The 23,791-nt window shown below is 45.7% G+C and overlaps 1 protein-coding gene across 1 annotated transcript in view; it reads right to left on the bottom strand.

Moving 5' to 3' along the window:
* Nucleotides 1–6,669: 6,669 nt before the first annotated feature.
* The window catches only part of TRHR (thyrotropin releasing hormone receptor), a 726,087-nt gene continuing 708,965 nt past the window's right edge, over nt 6,670–23,791 (bottom strand). The window contains exon 4 of the mRNA XM_069220623.1: nt 6,670–8,424. Within this exon, the coding sequence (XP_069076724.1) occupies nt 8,392–8,424 (33 nt within the window). The 3' untranslated portion in view covers nt 6,670–8,391. The remainder of the gene's footprint in view (nt 8,425–23,791) is intronic.

The following is a 23,791-nucleotide window of genomic DNA, read 5'->3' as shown; positions in this document are numbered from 1 at the left end:
TTGGAGCCTGTGCTGAAAGGAGAGAGGGGGCACTCCCAGAACTAGTTGTAACTGGCTGGAACTTCCTCTCCCTACCATTGAAAAACACTGTAAGAACTGACTATAAGTACAGGGGAATTTTCCCCACAATTTGAACATTCTTGGAACTTGAAACTGGACACAGAATGCTGATGATTGGACTCACCAGGAAACCACCTTGGACTGCTAGTGTTGTGGTGACCTGTGACCTGCCTGGTCACTAGGAGGAACTGCCACCACCTGCACCCCTTGTGCTGGCCTGTAGCTGGGCCCACCATCCCTGTGCTGCTTCTTCTTGTTGTGGAGTGCTCCCAGGGGCAGGGTGTTGTGGCCCTCACCCCTGCCAACCCTCCTGCCACTTTGCCCACAGCGTTTTCCAAAGGGGCTCCTTTGTTGTTAAGGAAAAATCACAGCCGCAGCCCAGGCTGTAGATTTGACCTGAGCGCTGTATTGGGAACCTTACAAATTACTGCCAAAGATCACCGCCGCAGCCCGGGCCTCAGATGGGCATTAGCGCTTTCAAAAACGCTTTATTTTTGCCCTCCGAATCACCGCCGCAGCCCGGGTTACTGGGCTATTATTAGCGTGAGGTCCGCGCTCAATTAAGTGCCCCCGGGGCACGAAGAAACCTCAGTGGAGCCGGTGCACTCCTAGCGGCACCCCAGGTCACGGTCCGCTCCTGGGAGGTTCCTTCCCGGATTTAGCCATAACTTGTTGCTGGGCCACGCCTGGCCCCCACCCCACGGACAGGGTGTGAGGAGGCCGAGGCAGGCCCCCCACCACGAGGTAGGCCCCCATGGTGCGCCGAGGAGCACCGGGGACCCCCTTGTTCATCCGCAGGCAATGGAAGTGCCTTTTTCCACCAGCCAACAGGTACTCTCTAGTGACTCTAGGCACTAGGAGCCTAATATAGATGTACAGATGTTTGCTATTTACCACCTGTTTTCTGGTGATACATATATGTGCTAATGTTCCTTTTCTAGGCATGTCTAACTGATATGTATGTATATGACTTGTGGTATATTCTCTAATGTTCCTTTCATGGGTATTTAAGAATCGTTCATGACAAGTGCATATGCCTTTTTACTCTAATTCCTGACTACTGCTTATGTTGCAGAATCCTGAGTACTTACTTGTTCTAATGTGACAACTGCATATTCTTGCAGAGTATTAGTAACTTGTGTAACCTTCTGACAACTGCTAAGGTAGCAGGGTATTACTTAAGTGTAATGTTGGTCTGATTATGTTTTGTGCAATACAGACTATTTTTACATAGCTGAGTGTTGTGTTTACTTTGTGGTGTACATTTTGCGTCATTTTTCTTGTGTGTTGTGCGAACGCTTTACACATTGCCTCCAGGTTAAGCCTGACTGCTCGTGCCAAGCTACCAAGGGGGTGAGCAGGGCTTATCGTGGACGTGTAACTCCCAAGCCCTGACTAGAGTGGGTAGGTTCTGCCTGACTGAGGTACATACCCTAGCCAACCAGAAACCCCATTTCTAACACCAGGCCTAAACCTTCTCTTTTCTTACATGTAAGACACCCCTAATGTAGGCCCTGGGTAGCCCCAGGGGCAGGGTGTAGTGTATGTTTAAGGTAGGACATGTACTAATGTATTTTATATGAAATACTGCTAAATTCGTTTTTTCAGTGTTGCAAGGCCTGTCTCTCTCATAGGTTAACATGGGGGCTACCTTTAAATATGATTAAAGTGTAGATTCCCTTTGGTAGCAGATAGACATGTGGAGTTTGGGGTCTCTGAGCTCACAATTTAAAAATACATCTTTTAGTAAAGTTGGTTAGGCGAGTGTGTGTATGAAAATGACACTTTTAGAAAGTGGGCATTTTCTTGCTTAAACCATTCTGTGACTCTGCCTGTTTGTGGATTCCGTGTCTGGGTTAGTTTGACAGTTGGGCTGTTTGCACCTCTCTCTAGACAGTGACACAAAGGGAGCTGGAGTGTAGCCTGCATATCCTTATGAGCAATCTGTGCTAGAAGGGAGAGAAGGAGTGGACATTTACACCTGAAAGGGCTGTGCCTGCCCTCACACAATGCAGACTCCAACCCCCTTGTGTGTGTCTGGGGTCTGGCCTGGGCAAGGCGGGATTTCACAAACAACAGAGACTTTTCTTTGAAGTAGGCCTACTTCAGAGGCCAAAATGGGTATAAGAAGAGCACCCAAACCACTGAAAATTAGATCACTTCTGGACATCAAGAGGAACCTCTGCCTGGAGAAGAGGTGAAGAGCTGAGAAGTGCTGCCCTGCCTGTTACTGTGCTTTGTAGAGATATCCTGCAGTTGCTCCTTTTGCCTGTGCAAGGGGACAAAGGCTGGACTTTGTTGTGCATTCCTGCTTGTGAAGAAATCTCCAAGGGCTTGTCCTGAGCTTGCCTTCTGTTGTTGAAGTCTCAGGGCTATCAAAGACATCTCTGATGAGACTCCTGCCCTGCCAAGTGGTGCCCTATCCAGCTCCCGGGTCCTTGAAAGGTGAAGCTGGCAGACCAAGACTGAAAATCCACGCACAGACCGCTGTGCTGGGAAATTTTCTAGGCACCCTTCAAGACGCGGCTGAGAAACAACCTGCCGCAGGCTTCGTGGCTGAAATCGATGCTCCACCTGCATCGCAGCTGGAAGATCAATGCACGGAGCTGGAGAAACGACGCGCAACACCCACCGATGGAGGCTGATAATGTTGCAACCCACATAGCGCAGTTTTCCTGATACTGTGCGGCTGGATTTTCAATGCTACATTGCATTGACCTGGAAAAATGACACATTGCTCTTCTGCGGAGAGAAGAAACTATGTACCCCAACGCAACAGGAGGAGGAGAAACGATACACGGTCTTGCTTGCGGGTGAGAAATCGACGCATCGCTTGCCTTTTCCGACACAAATTTGCCTGTGCATGTTATTTTGACACTACCCAGGTACTTTTTAATGCTATCAGTGTTTTTACTGTTTTCTTAAGGATTTAAGACTCTTTCTTGCTTTTTAATTCATAACTTGACTTGTGTATGGTGGATTTTTGTCATTTTGGTCTTGTTCTGTTTAGATAAATATTTCCTATTGTTCTAAACCTGTGTTTGCCCTGAGTTACTGTGTGTGTTGGTACAAATACTTTACATCTAGACTCTGAAGTTAAGCCTGCCTGCTTGTGCCAAGCTACCAAAGGGGTGAGTGGGGGTTAACTGAGGGTGATTCTCCTTAACCCTGACTAGAGTGAGGGTCCTTGCTTGGACAGGGGGTAACCTGACTGCCAACCAAAGACCCCATTTCTAACACACCCCAATGCAAATCAACCCCACCCCAATCTAATACATGACACTGCAATCTGCTCAATTTTAGCCAAAAACAATCTGCCCCACTCCAATCCAAATCCATCTGCCCCACTACAGTCAGCACCACCACAATCAAAAATAATAAGCCCCACTCCAATCTGCTCCACTTCAATCCAAAATATTCTGCCCCACTTCAATCCAAAACAACCTGCCCCACTTCAATCCATTCCAATCTGCCCCACTTTAATCCAATCCCACCTGCCCCACTCCACCATGCCCCACTCCAATCCCAAACAACCCACTCTCCAATCCAATCCACCTCACCTCACCCTAATCCAATACTCCTCACCCCACTACAATCCAGTCCACCCCACACCCATCCAATCCACCCCACACAGATCCAATCCAGCCCAGTCCAATCTACTCCACTCCAATCCAATACACCTCACCCCAATCCAATCCATCCCACTCCACTCTAGTCGGATCTCACCCCACTCCAGTCCGATCCACTCCACTCCATTCTAATCCACCCCACTCCAATCCAATCCACCTCACCCCAAACCAATTCACCTCACCTCAATACAATCCATCCTACCCCAATCCAACCCACTCCAATCCAAATCAAACCCTATCCTATCCAAAGCACACCACTCCAATCCATCCCATCCCAATCAATCCCACCCTACTCCAATCCAACCCACCTTACTGCACTCCACCCCACCGCAACCCACCATAATGTACTCCACTTCAATCAAATCCACCCCCACCAATCCAATTCACCCCACCAATCCAATCCACTCCACATCAATCCAATCCACTCCACACCAATCTAATCCATCCCACTCCACTCCAAACCACCCCACTCCAGTCCAATCCACCACAACGCAGCCCACTCTAATCCACCCCACTCCAATCCACCCCAACTCACTCCAGTCCAACCAAATCAATCCAATCCACCCCACCTCAATCCAACACACTCTACCCTATGCAGTCCATCCAATCCACTACACCCACCCTAGTCCACCCACTTCATCCAATGCACCCCAATCAATCCAATCCACCTCACTCCAATCCACTCCACTTTACACCACTCCAACCTGATACAACTCTGTCTGATCACACCACTCCAGTCCACCCCATTCCAACCCACCCCACTCCAGACCAATCCACCCACCCCAATCCAATCCACCTCACCTCAATGCAATCCACCCCAGTCCAATCCACCCCAGTCCAATCTACCCCAATCCAACCCACCCAAATCCAAATCAACCCCATCCTAATTCAACCCACCCCAATCCAATCCAAGCCTCCCAAATCTAAACCAACAACACCCTAATCCACCCAACCCCGATCCAGTCCACTCTACCCTGCCCATCCTAGTTCTGTCCACTTCACCCCACCCCACTCCAATCCACCCCACTCCAATTTAGCCCACTCCACACCAATCCACCCCACTGTACCCTAATCCACCCCACCACCAGTACAGTCCATCACACTACAAACCAATCCATCCAGCCTACCCCACTCCAATCCACCCAACTTCAGTCCAGTTCACTCCATTACAATCCAATCCACTACAATCCACCCCATCCCATTTCAGTCAATCCCACTGCAGCCCACCACATCCCAATCCAATCCACCCCACCCCATTTCAATCTACCCCTCTCTAATCCAATCCACCCCACTCCAATCCAATCCACCCCACTCCAATCCCATCCACCACACTCCAGTTCACCCCACACCACTCACTCTAATTCACCACACTCTACTCTAACCCACCGACTCTATCCCAATCAAACCCACCCCTTCCCATTTCAGACCACGCACTCCAATTCATTGAGCCTGCCCCACTCCAATCCATCAGCCCACCCCAATCCAATCCACCCCACCCCAGTCCAATCTAATCTATCCCACCGCACTCCTATCCACCCCACTCCAATATTATCCTCCCCAATCCAATCCACCCCACCCCACTCTAATTAACCCTACTCCAAACCAGTGAATCTAATCCACCCCACTCCAGTCCAGTCCAATCCACCCCACTCCAGTCCAACCTAATCCGGCCCACTCCAATCCAATCCACTCCAAACCAGCCCTATCATGCTATTCCAATCCACCCATCCCAACACAGTCTAATCCACCCTACTCAAATCCACCCCAATCCTATCTACCTCACCCCATTTCAATCCACCCCACTCCAATCCACCCTACACCAATCCGCCTCACTCAGTCCACTCTAGTTAATCCATCCTACTCTACCCCAATCCAATCCACCCCACTCTACTGCAATCCAATCCACCACACAACCTCAATCCACTCCAACCCACCCTACTCCAATCCAATCCACTCCAATCTACTCCAATCCACCCCACTACCTCAATCTGCTCCAGCCCACTCCACCCTATTCCACCCCACTCCACAACACTCTCTGCCACTAAACTCTACTCCCCTCTACTCAATACCATGACACTCTACTCCTCATACTTCACTCTACGACATTCCAACAAATCCACTCTGTGACACTCTACTCCCACACTCCACTCTGACACTCTATGCCACTGACCTTAGCCATGATGAATAGCAGCCACACTGGTGTAAGACATGGCAAAACTCATTGCCAAAGCCAATCGCTCTTGTATAGGTGAGCACTTTAGACTTTGCCATTGCTTGTCTGTGCTTGATGTCTTCTTCCTGTTATATGGATCGGCATAGCATTATGGGATTTTTTTCCCCAGAGCATTGTTGCTTACATTTACAGAATACCATGTGTATCAATGGATACTTAGCTTCCATCTTGCATGCAACTGCTACCCTCAGCATGATGGCTCATACCACGAGTGACACTCGTATACCCATGACGGACGCATGCAATCTCTGGACATGGGTGCCCACCACTGTCCACAGCACACAAAAAACATGCTTCAACACATGCTATAGTTTTACAGTGTGCTATGGAGGTCCTGCTTTGCAGTTTTTAAACAGAGGTATTTCAGGTTGGCACCGAAATCCAAATAAAATACACATACATTTTATACTGACAAGGTAAAATATTTTAGCACGACAAACAGTGCTCCGATGTTATTACAAACGAAAGAACACACTTGCTTATTACTTCCAACAACGTTTCCGTTATTCCCATGGTAGAACAGACATTTACATACAGTAACTTCGGAAACTGCCATGACAATTTATAGATGTTATTTTCACTATCAAGGCTTGGCGAGAGTGCATGCCTCTTTATTAAAAAAAAAAATATTATTGAAATAACCGAAATCACTTGTTCCAGTATAATCTTTAAAACAGATTTCCAATGTTTCAATGCTTAAGCTGTACCTGTACCCATATGTTTCACAATGATAGAAGAAGAGGAGTATTTGTCTGACACTTTATTATCTTTAGGAAGGGATCGGGGATTTCAAGTGCATGCAAATATACACACATTTTAAACAACTAGAGTGTGACAAAAAACTGTTCTATGTGCTTTTATCACTTGCATTAACTCATAGACAGTTTGCTCAACAATTATACAGTAAAGCAATTTACACAATGTACATACAACTGTATAGAATAAAGCATGTGCTTACTGAGAAGTTTCAGGAGGACACGAACAAAATTGAGAGAATACCCTTAAAAAATCAATGTATCACATTCTGAATTAAAGCTTCAGCTGTGGCCATGTCATAAGCTACTTCTGCATCTACGCTTCAGAGCAGATTTGACCTGTGTACCTGTTTTTCATAAGATTGGGCTTTCTATAGCGCAATGAGTAGCATATGTGCTGCCCCAGCACATTCAGGAAACGGGTTGGTGGAGGGGAGGGTCTGTTGCATCAAAGGGTTGTATCTATTCTGTATTTAATGTGGAAATGCGTTGATACTGAAGGCCACAGACCTCTGCCTGCCGCTCCGTGTTCTGAGGTGCAATGTCTAGGGCTCATGCACCAACCCCAGGGCCGTGTCCTAGACTGTGCGTTCACACAGGTGCAGAATAAAACTGTACACCTGCTTGAAAAGCAATGGGCTTTTCATCCCATGTTCTAATACATCACAGTGAGTTGGAACGTGAGCGACTGACAGCAGAACTCAGCGCGATCCGGAAACACAGATAGGCCACAGAACCTCCTGCCCCTGAGCTGTGCTGTGCGCAGCCCATATGCCGCGTAGCAGTGTTACCTGGTTAGCACACGCACTTTACGGAACGGCTGTGAGCAGGTCCAGCTCGTGTTCATGGGACTCCCCCCGGAGTTCCCCAATAAGCGGATGTGTTAAGAGGCAGAGCCATTTCTTGAGAAATGGGCGCAGGCACAGGAAGTGTTGATAATGCAACACATGGCCCTTTCATTTTGTCGCAGAGTCACTGTTTACAGTGCCAGCCCTCAATAAATAACACCTTAAATTCAAATACATCCTACATGTTACATGTAGCATATTATTGACTGACCAAATGGAACATTTCAGGAATGCTGCAGTGTGTTCCACTTTCTTGTTTTCTTCATTTTGTTTTACTACTAAAATAAAAAACATCGCTATCCTAGATTAGTTTAAGGAATTAAAAAATTAAAGAGCACTGTGCTTTTGTGTCTAGTCTCTAATTATTACAGACGAAAATGCTATTACCTACCTATTAGCACGTTTCACAATAAATATGCACCCACAAATGTTTACCAATCACAAAATAATTGCCACTTACACCAAATCCAATAGTACAAGTAAAATCAACAAAAACAAATAAACTTCCCCTTGGTTCAAAACCAACCTACTTTTTCCAATGCTTCTTTGCAAACATTTGTACAGGTTTGTCGGACTTTGGCCAGGCAGTGCTGGAGGAAACTACAGAAGAAGCCTGCTGTCAGGCTATTCTGTTATCCGTGTTTACAGGAAGCAAAGCAGATCGATCGTACAAAAGCACCACTCAATATAAACAGCACAAATTGTCCTGAAGAAACTGCACTTATATTCAAGAAACACTGAAAATGCTTTTAAAAACCAACAGGCGAAAAATCGAAAAATATGACCGGTGAATATATTTATTAATACAGCCGCTCTTTCTGAAGTCTTTTGCGTGAACGTGGTGGCATTTTGGATTTGAGTCTGGCTCAGGTACTCTCCATTTCTCCTTTGATTGAGTACTGTGGGGGAAAAGGAGACAAGACATTAGGCACCAGTGAGTTTAGTAAGTACAACAAAAATATATGCTTTGTATGTGTATTCAGTTTAAAACATATGGCCATATGACTAAACTGTTCCCTGTGCTTAATTTGAGCCAGAGGTTGGAGGTGGGACCCACAGGCATCCTTTTTGGGGACCAGTACTTATTTTCCCTGAGGAGACTTTGACTCAGAGAAAGAGAGAGAAAAACACAAAATCGAGAAAGGTGTAGAAACATAAAACCAACCAATCAGTGAAAGGAAACAGAAAAGAGAGAAGAAAGAAGACGAAAGGGTGAGATAAAGAGGTAGGGGGTGTCTGGTGGTGGATAAAAGTGGCATTAAGTGAAATCAACACAATGCAGGCTCAGGGTTCTTAACTTTGACATCTGACGGCACCGCCCACGAGCTTTGGGGCAAAACACTGGGCACTTGGACTTATTCTTTTACAAATTAAGCTATGGCTGTGAGCTATGGCTATGATGGATATGGGATTTCGTACCAGTGGATGATCGAAGACTGCAATGTGCGTCATTCAACTCTACAAAATAGTCTTACATTAAGAGCACATTATTTTTGTAGAGGTATGACCAATGATGCTCTGGATATTTGGGTCCTTTTCCTTTAGGCAACGGTTGAGAAATTTGCCATTTTTAGAGTTACTATACGAAGCAACAGTTTAGGTGACAAACTGTCCAGAAACGATTTATTTAAATTAATCTGTGCTCGTTTGGTATCATTTACTGATCATAAAACTCATAATAATCAAAATTGTGACACTAGTACACATCTATTTAGTTTATTCTTGTACAATTATTCTATCTCTCCTAAGTTATCAACGTTCACAAAACAAGGCGAACAACTGCTGAACTCCAGTTTGGCTCCACTACAAGGTTTTGACAAAGTTTTTTTTTCCTTCACAGAAAAGAACGGACATGCGTCAATGTATTGTAAGCACAGCCTTGGATGTTGCCAAGCACAAAATGCATTCTGCATCAGAAATCACAGTATGAAAATGGTGCAGAACTGCAAAAATATCTGGTTACCAGGGTACCATAGTTTTTCCATTTCACCTAATATGAAAACACCTGCTTGCGATGGGGAGTTACAACAATAATGAACATATTGTGCAGTATTACAAGTTCTGATCCTAACACGTTCCATTCCTTTCTTGCTGCTGTAGAAGATTATCGTAAATGTTGTTGCTTCAAAAAAGAGAGGTCCACCCAATATACCCCTACCAGACCTGGGTAAGAGAACAAGCAAAATAAAACGTGGTCGAAAGCAGGGGACCAATTGATACTTCTATTACCATCAACAAAAAGTTATTATTACTCTCTCGGTAATCTGATTTTTTACACAGTTTATTTAAGCATTTCAGGGCAGGACAAAGAATTCAAATACTAAGACCTAAAAACAAAAAAATGCATCTCAATCATACTCAAAGCATAACAAATACAAGGGAACACTGGAATGGGGATGTAACACAAACAAAAAATATAAATCACAAGCAAATTGTCCCACAAGAATTTCCTCTATTAGAGGTAAGAGTGGTTACGTTGGCCATTTACAGTCGCAATCCACCTGACTGTGATGGTTGAAGGATATTCTACACGCAATTGTTGATAGCCTGTCAATTTCTTCTCAGGATTCTTTATATTGCGTGGAATGGCTCTCAATGGTAGAGTAAATTTTAGGCCCAATCTCTCCTCAATCCTAAAGTGTTGACGTGTTTCAGCCCCTTCATTATGGGCCTCATCAGGACTAAATGGAGACAACACTGCCTGAATCAAACCAAAAAGGGACACTGTTAGCTGTTAAAAATTAAGACGGATTGCACGAAATTAAGTGAACCTTCACCAAGTGCTTGCTGTGTGTCAGTTACCTTGTATCATTTCTAAGTCGACCTGTTTACAAACAGAGGTGCCAGAAACTCACTTCTGTGGCCGCTACATGCATTACTACTCGATCAAATGTACCCATGAAAATAATCTGTGCTTCTACTAGAACAAATTTACTATAGTGTTAGAGGTAAACCTCAGTTTTTACCTTCACTGATCTCTTATTCTTATGCCTGAAAAGGCACTTCTCGTCATTTGGGGTCCTAAAGCAAAAAAGTGCAAACATTACATATATAAGATTGGCTACGGCCAACGTGACAGGTAGCAGCTCACCAAACCTGTGGTTTGGGTAGTGTGCTTCACTAAGAAAAATTTACTTCAGATAAATAGTTTTCGGGATTGCCAGCGCACCGTGCGTGTCGCGTGAAGCATCCGCTCAAATCTCGGCCATTCCGGTGAGTCGGAGTGAGTTGTGCCGAGGTATCAGGAACCCCTGGATGGACGGTGGACAAGCTTGCCGTAACGAGGCAATGCCGGCGGCCACGTTCAATTATAAACATCCCGCCCCCACATCGAGCCTAGAAACTGGGGCTAAAATGTCATCTAATAGATCTGCCATCTTGAAATGGCGTTTCAGGGCTGAATGAATCAAGGTTAAAATGTGCTCCCTGCTAACGCCAGTCCGAGGGGAGCAAACTGGTGGACCCATAGTTCTTAAAAGGCAAATGCGCGAAGGTCTGATGTCGCTCTCATGGTCCCTTACTAAGGTGTCGCATATCCGCATGCTTACTCGACGTGCTGCTGAACTAGCCTACCTTGCTAGGCGTTTTCTTAAAAGCGAGCATCTCGCATCTAATACAATTGTCGAGAACAAGAGCCTAGTCTCTCTGGTAAACAAATGTAGTCCACAAATTTGACATGCTGCAACTGCACCTACAATCCTTTTTATACTAAGTGGAACTCAACTATTGATGTAGGGGTTGTGTCCCAAAAAAATTCCTTGGCTACCTACCCATAAAAGTAATAGAAAACACGCCCAAATGTAACAATGCCACAAGCATGGAGCATTGAATCTAGTTATGACGCTACAATAGTATACAAAATATCAAAGAGGAACATACAGAGTGTATCATGTAAACGTCCTTAAAAACACCAAAAGTTGACACTGATCAGTTAATGGTCTTTTAGATGAGTACCAAGAGTTCATTCATGTCATTGAGCCCTCGTCTGTCTGTTTGGTATTTTTCGATGAGTCTTGCCTCCTTTCTGGTTAATTTTTCCATCGTGGACCGTCCATCTGTCTTTGCATGTATTGTTGCCAATACTGTCCAGAGAATATCCTCTGCTGTATGCTTTAGTTCCGTGAAGTGTTCCACCAATGGAGCTCCCTTTGTTGAACCCTTTATCCTCGATCTGTGCTGTAGAATGCGTGTTTTAACCAATTGGGATGTTTGTCCGATGTAGACTTTATTGCAAGGGCACATAATACAATACACAACATTTCTTGTGTTACAGTTTAAAAAATCTTTTTGTACATGTACTCTTCCATTTATCAAAACCTCTTTAGTCCTCTGTCTTGTCTTTTTATGTTAGCTGCTCTCACCCACTGGTCTCTTAGGCTACGGGTTTTCTTTAAAGAGAACAGAGATTTCGTTATCCCTAGATCTTCAACTATTTTCCAGTTTCTCTCTATAATGGACCTGATTTTATTGGCTTTTGGACTGAATGTGATCACACAAGTAAATGGGGTTTCTTTTGTTCTTTGTTTGGGAGTCAAGATTGTCTCTCTAGGCCCTTTTTGCAGCTGCTTTGACTAATTTTCTGGGGTAACCCCTATAAATCATCTTATCTATTAGCTCCAAGGCATTGTCAAAGTAATTGTTTTTATCACTACAGTTTCTCCTGATCCGGAGAAACTGGCCATACAGCAAATTCTCTCTCAATGTCCTGGGAAGTCCACTGGAAAAATGCAGTAATGTGTTGCGGTACAGATCGAGGATAAAATGCTTGACAAAGGGAGCTCCATTGGTGGAACACTTCACGGAACTAAAGCATACAGCAGAGGATATTCGCTGGACAGTATTGGCAACAATACATGCAAAGACAGATGGACGGTCCACGATGGAAAAATTAACCAGGAAGGAGGCAAGACTCATCGAAAAATACCAAACAGCCAGACGAGGGCTCGATGACGAGAATGAACTCTGGGCACTCTTCTAAAAGACCATTAACTGATCAATGTCAACTTTTGGTGTTTTTAAGGACGTTTACATGATACACTCTGTATGTTCTTCTTTGACATTTTGTATGCTATTGTAGCCTCATAACCAGATTCAACGCCCCATGCTTGTGGCATTGTTACCTTTGGACGTGTTTTCTATTACTTTTATGGGTAGGTAGACAAAGAAATTTTTGTTGACACAACCCCTACATCAATAGTTGAGTTCCACTTAGTATAGAGAGGACTATAGGTGCAGTTGCAGCGTGTCAAATTTGTGGACAACATTTGTTTACCAGAGAGACTAGGCTCCTGTTCTCGGCAATTGTATTAGATGCAAGATGCTCGCTTTTAAGAAAACACCTAGCAAGATAGGCTAGTTCAGCAGCACGTCGAGCAAGCATGCGGATATGCAACACCTTAGTAAGTGACCGTGAGAGCGACATCAGACCTTCACGCATTTGCCTTTTAAGAACTGTGGGTCCATCGGTTTGCTTCCCTCAGACTGGGGTTAGCAGGGAGCACATTTTAACCTTGATTCTTTCAGCCCTGAAACACCAGTCCAAGATGGTGGATCTATTAGATGACATTTTAGCCTCAGGTTCTAGACTCGATGTGGGGGCGGGACGTTTATAATTGAACATGGCCACTGGCGTTGCCTCGTTACGGCAAGCTTGTGTGCCGTCCATCCAAGGGTTCCCGATACCTCGGCACAACTCACTCGGACTCACCGGAATGGATGAGATTTGAGCGGATGCTTCACGTGACACGCACAGTGCGCTGGCAATCCTGAAAACTATTTATCTGAAGTAAGTTGTTTCTTAGTGAAGCACACTACCCGACCCACAGGTTTGGTCAGCTGCTACCTGTCATGTTGGCCGTAGCCAATCTCATATATATATACAGTAATGTTTGCACTTTTTGCTTTAGGACCCCAATAGATGAGAAGTGCCTTTTCAGGCATAAGAATAAGAGATCACTAAATGTAAAAATGGAAGTTTACCTCTAACAATATAGTAAATTTGTTCTAGTAGAAGCACGGATTATTTTCACAGCTGCATTAGATCGAGCAGTAATGCATGTAGCGGCCACAGAAGTCAGCGCATGAGTTTCAGGCACCTCTGTTTGTAAACAGGTCGGCTTAGAAATGATACAAGGTAGCTGGCACACAGCAAGCACTTGGTGAAGGTTCACTTAATTTTGTGCAATGCTTCTTAATTTTTAACAGCTAACAGTGTCCCTTTTTGGTTTGATTCAGGCAGTGTTGTCTCCATTTAGTCCTGATGAGGCCAATAATGAATGGGCCGAAATGCGTCAACACTTTAGGATTGAAGCGTGGTTGGGCCTAAAATGTATTCTACCATTGAGCGCCATTCCACGCAATATAAAGAATCCTGAGAAGAAATTGACAGGCTATCAACAATTGCGTGTAGAATATCCTACAACCATCGAAGTCAGGTGGATTATGACTGTAAATGGCCAAAGTAACCACTCTTACCTCTAATAGAGGAAAATCTTGTGGGACAATTTGCTTGTGATTTATATTTTTTGATTGTGTTACATCCCCATTCCAGTGTTCCCTTGTATTTGTTATGTTTTGGGTATGATTGAGAGGCATTTTTTTTATTTAATGTCTTAGTATTTGAATTCTTCGTCCTGCCCTGAAATGCTTGAATAAACTGTGTAAAGAAATCAGATCAACGAGAGAGTAATAATAACTCTTTGTTGATGGTAATAGAAGTATCAATTGGTCCCCTGCTTTCGACCATGTTTCCTTTTGCTTGTAAAGGTTGCTGCTGGCAGTTGTTTCCGAAATTCACCGTACCAACTTCTAATTACAGTGGAAATCCACGCAGTTTCTGACATTAAGGCCCTGATTTATACTTTATTTTTGCGCCACATTAACATAATTTTTGACGCAAAAGTGGCGCAAACCTACAGAATACAATTGCATTTTGTAAGCTTGTGCCACTTTTGCGACAAAAAATTACACTAATGCGGAGTAAAAAAAGGTATAAATCAGGGCCTAAGTTCTATATTTATACTTTTTTACACAAATCAGCGCTTGGGCAGATTTGTGTCAAAAAGGTTACCGCCGGCTAACGCCATTCCAATGCGCCAGCCGACTGCCTTATTTCTGAAATGAAGTTAGCTGGCGCTGCGGCCTGGTTAGCGTCAAAATAAATTACTCTAACCGGGCAGCGGAGGCATAGGGAAGAATGGGGGTTGTGCGTCAAAGAATGGTGCAAGTCAGGTTAGAGTAAAAAAAATTGGGTCTAACCTGACTTGTGCCATTTTTTGACACACAACCCCCATGGAAATGACTCCTGTCTTAGCAAAGACAGGAGTCATGCCCCCCTGCCCAATGGCCATGCCCAGGGGACTTTTGTCCCCTGGGCATGGCCATTGGGCACAGTGGCATGTAGGGTGGCCCAAGTTAGGCCCCCCTATGCCACTTAAAATATATATAAAAAAAATATATATACTTACCTGCACTTACCTGCACTCACCATGGATGAGTCCCCCCATCCATGGGTGTCCTCCAGGGGTGGGCTACGGCAGCAGAAGGTGTCCCTGGGTGCAGGGAAGGGCACCTGTGGACTGCTTCCATGGTCTCCCACCATGGAAAAGAGCCCACAGGTCCCTTTATGCCTGCCCTGAACCAGGAGTTAATTTTTGACACAAATCGGGATCCCAGCCGTGCACCATTTTTGCCTGGTTGGATAAATATGGTGCACAGGTGCTTAAGTCATTTTTTGAACGGGAGCGCCTACCTTGCATGTCATTAACACAAGGCTGTTTCATACATCAAGAAAATGACGCACACTGAGATATTTTGACATTAGCAGGGTCTAGCATCAAAGTATAAATATGGTCTTAGATTTGCGACAAATTTGCGTAAACAAATGACGCAAATCTGGCGCAAGCTGAGAATAAATATGGGCCTAAATGCCTAGCTGTCTTTGCACTATTTGCCAACAAAGTTTATATTATGAACTCATTTGGAACAAAGACTGGCACTGATTTATTGATGTAGAGCCTAGAACGTAAACAGAACACTAGATTCTCTGGGCACTGTACACTGGAGACGATTTCAAATTCAGTGCGCCACTGAAATGTTTTGTCTCGCTTCCATACATATGAAAATTAAGTTGTCCAGTGACTATCTGATATGGAAACTACACTTTTCAGACTTGATCAAAATTGTTCCCCACTATTTAGGGGTGTTACACCCAGTAGATCTCCTTAGCCCAAAAATAAAATAATACATGACATACTCATTATGGAGAAAGGGAACACCAGCAGGTATCACTCACTCCTTTTTCTTAAGAGTTATGCTCTAATAGACAGTGCTAGAAGTCAGACAAAACCTTTCAGGGGATCTCTAATCTGCAGTGTACGGTAGGTGAAACAACACACTCTTTCCTAGTCATAACGAAAGTTAGGGCAACCTCAAAAATGCCCCAACATATTTTTATCACACATCCCTGCTCCATCGGTCTAAAACCTACCTAATTTGCATAGGCATCCTGCAGATTACATAGTTCACTAACTAAAAGGGTGGGCACTCCTGTGCAGCTTTTATGTGTCCCTTTTGGAGAAGTGCGTGGGAGGCAAGCAAATGTAACTATTCCTGCTTCCTTCCAAGTAATATCTGTACAACGCAGGATGGCCTTGTGGCTGTAATCACTACATGTAGCTCTGCAGCTTTTAGAGAGCTAAAGTTTCCAGTTTCTCTGTTTTGTAAGTGTGATTAAGGTCAGAATATAATTCCGAATAAAATATGATGATCAAGAGATATTTGTTGATTTCTCTTTCAAATTGCAAGTTAGCTTTATAGGTCCTAAGATGGTCACATGGATACTGTATGGAAATACTGCATTACTGTTGGCAAGCAAACAGGCCTGGATTTTGCACAACAGTATGATTTACCAGCAAGCCTTGCCACACAGGCAGCATACAATAATGTAAAGGAACAGTATTATGAAGCTTGGGATATTTCCAGTGCACACAATAAGTGATCATGAATGCTTGATCCATTTCATATAAGAAACACTGAGGTAAGCATACTGTTTTAAATTGAAATCAATTTTCAAACAATTCTTGAGCCTTCTGATGCATTTACCTAGCAAAGCTACTTCCCAAATGACCATTCACAAATACCATTTGGAATGTTTGCTAGTTTTTCTACAATATTGTATTAAACCTACATCAAAAAAGCCATGTCCCAACAACTAATCATAGAGTACCAACAGTTTTGCATTATTTTGGAAATTGACAGCCATTTCTTATCAATAAATTAGACAATACTAACTGATTAATTGTGTCAGCATGTCCATCTGATTGTCTGCGCTGAGGATGTCTTAGAAGTGGTGTAGTAATGCAGAATGTGTTGTGGCACATGTAAGGACAACAGCTCCTCAGTAATGATGACACCAAATTGCACCAACCTTATCAAGACTATTTCTTCATTGACTCTGTTTCTTCTTACCCTGTCTCTTCTGCATATTCCATGCCTCATTTTTACTCTTCTTCCTGTTACATCTTTTTCCTCATCTGGTTTACCTCCTCTCTTTTACATCACTTCTTATCCCTACTCCTTCTTTACTTAAGTCTACCATCGTCTCTGCTTTCTGCCTCTTTGCAATACTCCGCCTTAGATGTCAAGTTGATTAGTCCTGAGTCAACCTGCACCAGACTAAGAAGAAGCAAGTTTGGAGTAGCTGAAGCCATGCTCTAGAAACATTTTCAAATTAAATTGGGCTCAATTGATTCTTTTGAGTATTTTAATAGAGTTGTGGAATGCTGTGAAACCTCTCACCTCGCAGGTCTGTGCACTTATTTTTAAACTACTGCAGGTAATCAAAATGTATTCCTCCCATAGTTTAGAAACTGTTAGAAATGGGGTCTTTGGTTGGCAGTCAGGTTACCCCCTGTCCAAGCAAGGGTCCTCACTCTAGTCAGGGTAAAAGACAATCACCCTCAGCTAACCACTACTTACCCGCTGGGTAGCTTGGCACCAGCCGTAGGCTTAACCTCAGAGTGCTAGGTGTAAAGTATTTGTACCAACACACACAGTAACTTAATGAAAACACTACAAAATGACACAACACGGGTTTAGAAAAATAGAAAATATTTATCTAAACAAAACAAGACAAAACAACAAAAATCCAGAATACACAAGTCAAGTTATCTCTAAAAATTAAAAAAGAGTCTTCATGTAATTTTAAACACAACGCTAATGCTGTTAGCGTGAAAATGTACTTTGGGTGCATCAAAAATAATCCCACATGGGTGAGTGTGTGTCTAAAAGGGCTTGTGATGCGTCGATTTCACTCACGAGCGAGACTTTGTATCATTTCTCCTTTAGTTGGGTCGGCGTGCGTTGATTCTTCACTCCGCAGGTGAGCGATGCGTCGATCTGGTCAGCACTCCTGGGTCCGGGCAGGCCTTGCGTTGCTTTAACACGCCCAGCGGTGTTTGCGTCGGAAATCTAGCCACACAATGATCCGAAAACCATGCAGCGCAGGTTGCGATCTCACCAGCCTCCATCAGCGATGTGTGTCATTTCTCCAGCCCTGGGCATCGATCTTTGGGTCGTGTTGCAGGCGAGTGCCGATTTTCAGCCACGAAGCCAGCAGCGCTCCGATTTTTCACAGATCAGAGTCGCATTGATCTTTTACCCGCACGGAATTCTGTGCATGGATTTCTTACACTTGGGCTGCCAGCTTCTCCTTTTAGGGACCCAGGAACTGTATGGGCACCACTTGGCAGAGTAGGAGCCTCTCCAGGGACTCCAGGTGCTGGCAGAGAGGAATTGTTGCTGTGCCTTAGACTTAAAATAACAGGAGGCAACTCTAAATCAAGCCCTTGGAGATCTTCACAAGACGGAAGGCAACACAAAGTCCATTCTTTGTCCTCTGGCACAGGCAGAAGCAGCAACTGCTCCACAAAGCACAGTCAACGGCAGGGCAGCTCTTCTTCCTCAGCTCTTCAGCTCTTCTCAGGGCAGATGTTCCTCTTGGTTTCTAGAAGTGTTCTAAAGTCTGTGGTGTTGGGTGCCCTTCTGATACCCATTTTGCCCTTTGAAGTAGGCTTACTTCAAAGCAAAGTCTCTCTTGTTTGTGAAATCCTTCCTTGCCCAGGCCAGGCCCCAGACACTCACCAGGGAGTTGGAGACTGCACTGTGTGAGGGCAGGCACAGCCCTTTCAGGTGGGAGTGACCACTCCTCCCCTCCCTCATAGCACAGATGGCTCATGAGGAAATGCAGACTACACCCCAGCTCCCTTTGTGTCACTGTCTAGTGAGAGATGCAATCAGCCCAACTGTCAAACTGACCCAGACAGAGAATCCTCAAACAAGCAGAGTCACAGAAATGGTTTAAGCAAGAAAATGCTCACATTCTAAAAGTGGCATTTTCAAACACACAATCTTAAAATCAACTTTACTAACAGATGTATTATTAAATTGTGAGCTCAGAGACCCCAACCTCCACATGTCCATCCTCTTCCAAAGGGAATCTACACTTTAATCATATTTAAAGGTAGCCCACATGTTACCCTATGAGAGGGACAGGCCTTGCAACAGTGAAAAATGAATGTAGCAATATTTCACTGTCAGGACATATAAAACACATTACTATACGTCCTACCTTAACCATACACTGCACCCTGCGCTTGGGGCTACCTGGGGCCTACCTTACATGTAGGAAAAGGGAAGGATTAGGCCTGGCAAGTGGATATATTTGCCAAGTCGAATTAACAGTCAAAAACTGCACCTCTAGGGCACTGTACTAGGGATTCCTAGTAAATCAAATATGCCAATCATGGCTGAACCAATTAAATACCCATTTTGTATAGGAGCACTTGCACTTTAGCACTGGTTAGCAGTGGTAAAGTGCCCAGAGTAACAAAAACAGAGTCCAGCAGACATCAACAACCTGGGAAACAGAGGCAAAAAGGTTAAGGCAGACCACGCCTTAGTGAAAGTGGGGAGCAGCTACACAACCTCATGGGAGTTCTCATCAGTAAGGCGGAAGAACCTGGACAGACCATCAGCATTGGCGTGTTCAGTATCAGGACAGTGTTCCACTGTAAAGTCCATCCCCTGTAGGGAAAGGAACCACCTCAACAGTTTTGGATTCTCACCCTTCATCTGCATTAACCATCTGAAGGGCCTGTGGTCGGTCTGAACCAGGAAGTGAGTCCCAAACAAGTAGGGTCTTAGCTTCTTCAGCGCCCAGACCACAGAAAATGCTTCACGTTCTATGGCAAGTCACCTACGTTCCCTGGGAAGTAACCTCCTGCTAATGAAGGCTATGGGTTGATCTAGGCCTCTTCATTAAGCTGTGAGAGTACTGCTCCAATACCATGCACTGGGGCATCTGTTTGCACAACAAACTCCTTGGAGTAGTCAGATGCCTTCAGCACAGGTGCTGTGGCAACCTTCAGGGCATCAAAAGCGTTCTGGCAAGCCTCTGTCCAGATCACTTTCCTGGGTTGCTTCTTAGAAGTAACTCAGTCAAGGGGTTAACAATGGTACCATACCCCTTGACAAACTTCCTATAGTATCCTGTGAGACCTAAGAAGGCTCTCACTTCAGTCTGGGTCTTGGGGGGCTCCCGAACCAGAATGGTATCGATCTTAGGCTGTAGGGATGCCACCTGGCCACTCACCAAATGGTGTCCCAAGTACACCACAGAGCCAAGTCCTATTTGGCACTTGCTTGCCCTAATAGTGAGGCCTGCCTTCTGCAGGGCCTCTAACACTCTCCAGAGGTGTTGCAGGTGTTCCTCCCAGGTGGAACTGAACACAGCAATGTCATCCAGTTAGGCGGCACTGAACTCATTCAGCCCAGCCAACACCTGGTTGACCATCCTTTGAAAGGTGGCAGGGGCATTCTTCATCCTAAATGGCATGACTTTAAATTGAAAGTGTCCATCTGGGATAGAGAATGCTGTCCTCTCCTTGGCCCCCTCAGTTAAGGCAATCTGCCAGTAACCAGATGTTAAGTCAAACGTACTGAGGTACTTAGCAGCTCCCAACCGGTAAATGACCTCATCAGCTCAGGGGATGGGGTGTGCATCAGTCTTGCTGACCTCATTGAGTCCCCGGTAGTCCACACAGAACCTGAGATCTAGAGTGGCACCAGGTGCAGCAGCCTTTGGGACTATACCACTGGGCTGGCCCAAGGACTGCTGGAGTGCTCAATAACCCCTAGGGTTAACATTTTGGATACTTCATCCTTAATGCAAGCCCTGACCCTTTCAGTCACCCTGTAGACTTTCTGTTTAATGGGTATACTGTCCACAGTGTCCACATCATGTGAGCACAAGTGTTTGACTCCTGGGATCAGGGAAAAAGGTGAGGCAAATTGTCCCAAAACGTGCTGACAGTCACCCTGCTGCTCCTCAGTCAGGGAGGGGGAGAGGATCACTCCCTCCACAGACCCATCTTATTCTCCTGCAGTCAGGAGGTCAGGAAAAGGCTCACTCTCCTCCTCCGCCCCATAATCTGTCGCAAGGAGCATGGACAGTTCAGTCCGCTCAAAGTGAGGTTTGAGGTGGTTGATATGCAGGACCCTTAAAGGGTTCCTTGGAGACTGCAGGTCCATCAAGTAGGTGACTTCACTCTTGCGCTCCATCACCTCAAATGGCCCAGTCCACTTGTCCTGGAGCACCCTAGGATCTACTGGTGCTATCACCCACACTTTTTGTCCAGGTTGAAACTCGACCAGAGTGGCATTCTGGTCATACCAGCGTTTCATGTCCTCCTGGCTTGCTTCCGAGTTCTGCTGAGCGAGACTCCTGAAATGGGCAGTCTGGTTTCTCAAAGCCAGCATGTAACTGAATACATCCTGGGGGGTTTACTAGGAGCTTTTTCCAAAGCCTCCTTGACCAGAATTAAAGGTCCTCTCACAGGGTGGCCATAGATGAGCTCAAAGGGACTAAACCCAAGTCCCTTTTGAGGTACCTCCCTATAGGCGACTAGAAGGCATGGCAAGAGGATGTCCCACTTCCACCTCAAGGGCTCTGACAGGCCCATGATCATGCCTTTCATGGTGCAGTTGAATCTCTCAACCAGACCATTACTTTGGGGGTGGTAAGGGGTGGTGAACTTGTAGGTTACCCCATACACCTTCCACAGATACTTCATATATGTTGATATGAAGTTGGTACCCCTATCAGATACCACTTCCTAGGGGAACCCCATGTGGGTAAAAACCCCCATTAGTGCATGACCCACCACAGGGGAAGTGACTGACCTCAGAGGAAGGGCTTCTGGGTACCGGGTGGCATGGTCCACCAAGACCAAGATGAACCTGTTGCGTATGGCTGTCTTGGGATCCAGAGGCCCCACAATGTCAATACCTACCCTTTCAAACGGAGTACTAACAACAGGTAAAGGTTGGAGGGGAACCTTACATTTCCCCCCACTCTTGCAACTTGTCTGACAAGTTGGGCAAGACTTACAGTGTGAAGCAGAATGCTTGTGCATCTGTGGCCAATAGAAGTGGGATACAAGCCTCTTATAGGTCTTGTCCTGCCCCAGATGTCTTGCCAAAGGCACATCATGAGCCAACCCCAGTAGGACGGCCCTGAACCACTGGGGTACCACCAGCATACGAGCCGACCCAGGTTCAGGAACCTCAGGCCCACATACAGGAGGCCGTCCTCCCAATAGATCAGGTGAGTACTGGGTTCTTTGCCAGCCGCCTCGGCTGCAGCCTGCTACTGCAGTCCCTCTAGAGTAGGGCAAGTTTTCTGTGCTTCACAGAATGCCACCCTGGTGGGTCCTCTTTCCTGCTGCCACTGCAACAGCTCAGGGACCTCCCCCAATTCAGTCACCCTCAGGCTCTGCCTCCTCCCAGACTGTGGAACTTCTGGGGCCAGATTCCCGCACCCCCTGCCCTTCCTCTTCTTGGCGGTCCCCTGGGCCACTGTTTCAGGCTCCAGGGGCTCCTGACTACCTTGACGGGCTGCCATTGACCGGGTGGATACGCATACCCACTCAGGCAGACCGAACATCTCCAAGTGAGACCTGTGTTCCACCTCCTTCCAAGGGGAATCCTCCAGGTCATTGCCTAGCAAACAATCTACAGGCATGGTTGGACTCACAGCTACCTTCAAGGAATCTGAGACCCCCCCATTCAAAGGGAACCTGCGCCACTCTGTACAGGTGCTCTGAGTTGTCCACTGCAACTACTTGGTGAAGTACCCGGGGATCAATCTGCTCTTCAGACACCAGCTGACTCCTCACTGTAGTCACACTGGCTACTGTGTCTCTCTGAGCCTCCAACCTCTGTCCATTGATGGTCCCCCACTGCCTGTACTTCTTAGTGTTCTCAGGCACGAGGGTTCTCTGGACCATCTCACTGTCCCCTAGTGAGACAAGGGTCATCTCAGCTGGCCCCCACCCACCTGGAACCAACTCCTCCCCAAGCGCTACACTGGACAAACTCTGGGATGGTGCACTAGTGGGTGCTGGTATACCTTTGGGGCATTTGGGGTCCCCCCCTCACATGACCCACCTGGTCACATGCATAGCACTTATGTGGGGGACCATCTGCCACTGGCTTCCCTTTGGAGAACCATGGCTTCTTCTCACTGGGGGGTTTGGGATCCTTACACTGGGAATCAGTTTGGGGCCCCCTGTTTACCCTTACCCCCCTCTTCTTCTGAGAGGGACCCTGCCCACCCTTGGTGTGGTCTTCCCCATACCTCCTTTGGACCCTGGTGCTCTCCCAGTGGTCTGCTTCCTGTACAAGCTTCCTGGGATCAGTCAGCTTGCTGTCAATCAGATGCTGGCACAGCTCTGGAAAACATAAACTGTACAAGTGCTCACAAGCAATCAGATTGTAAAGCCCCTCATACTTAGTTACCTTACCGCCCTTCAGCCAGACATCCGGTGACCTGCAATAAGAATCAACACATTCCAACCATGTTTGGGATTCCTTCTTCTTATAGGACCTAAACCTATCCTTATACTGTTCAGGGGTGAGACCATACCTTCTGAGTAGGGCATCCTTCATGATCGTGTAGGTGAGATTCTGAGCATCCCCTAAGGCTGGCAGTGTATCCCTCACCTCTACCTCAAAGTGCTTCCACAGACCCACTCCCCCATGAGCTTCAGGGACCAGATTCATGTGGAGAGCAGACTCATATCCCTTGAACCACAAGTATATGTCATCCTCCCTCATGTCATCCTTTACTAGGTCTTTTGGGATGTGTACCCTTCTTTCAGGCTGCACTGTACTGTTGCTGCCACCATCTCTACTGGACTGGCTCCT

This window comes from Pleurodeles waltl, chromosome 2_2 (assembly GCF_031143425.1).
Source record: "Pleurodeles waltl isolate 20211129_DDA chromosome 2_2, aPleWal1.hap1.20221129, whole genome shotgun sequence".
Lineage (NCBI taxonomy): Eukaryota > Metazoa > Chordata > Amphibia > Caudata > Salamandridae > Pleurodeles > Pleurodeles waltl.
The sequence above is the reverse complement of the archived record's forward strand: the minus strand, read 5'-3'. Positions and strand labels throughout refer to the sequence as shown.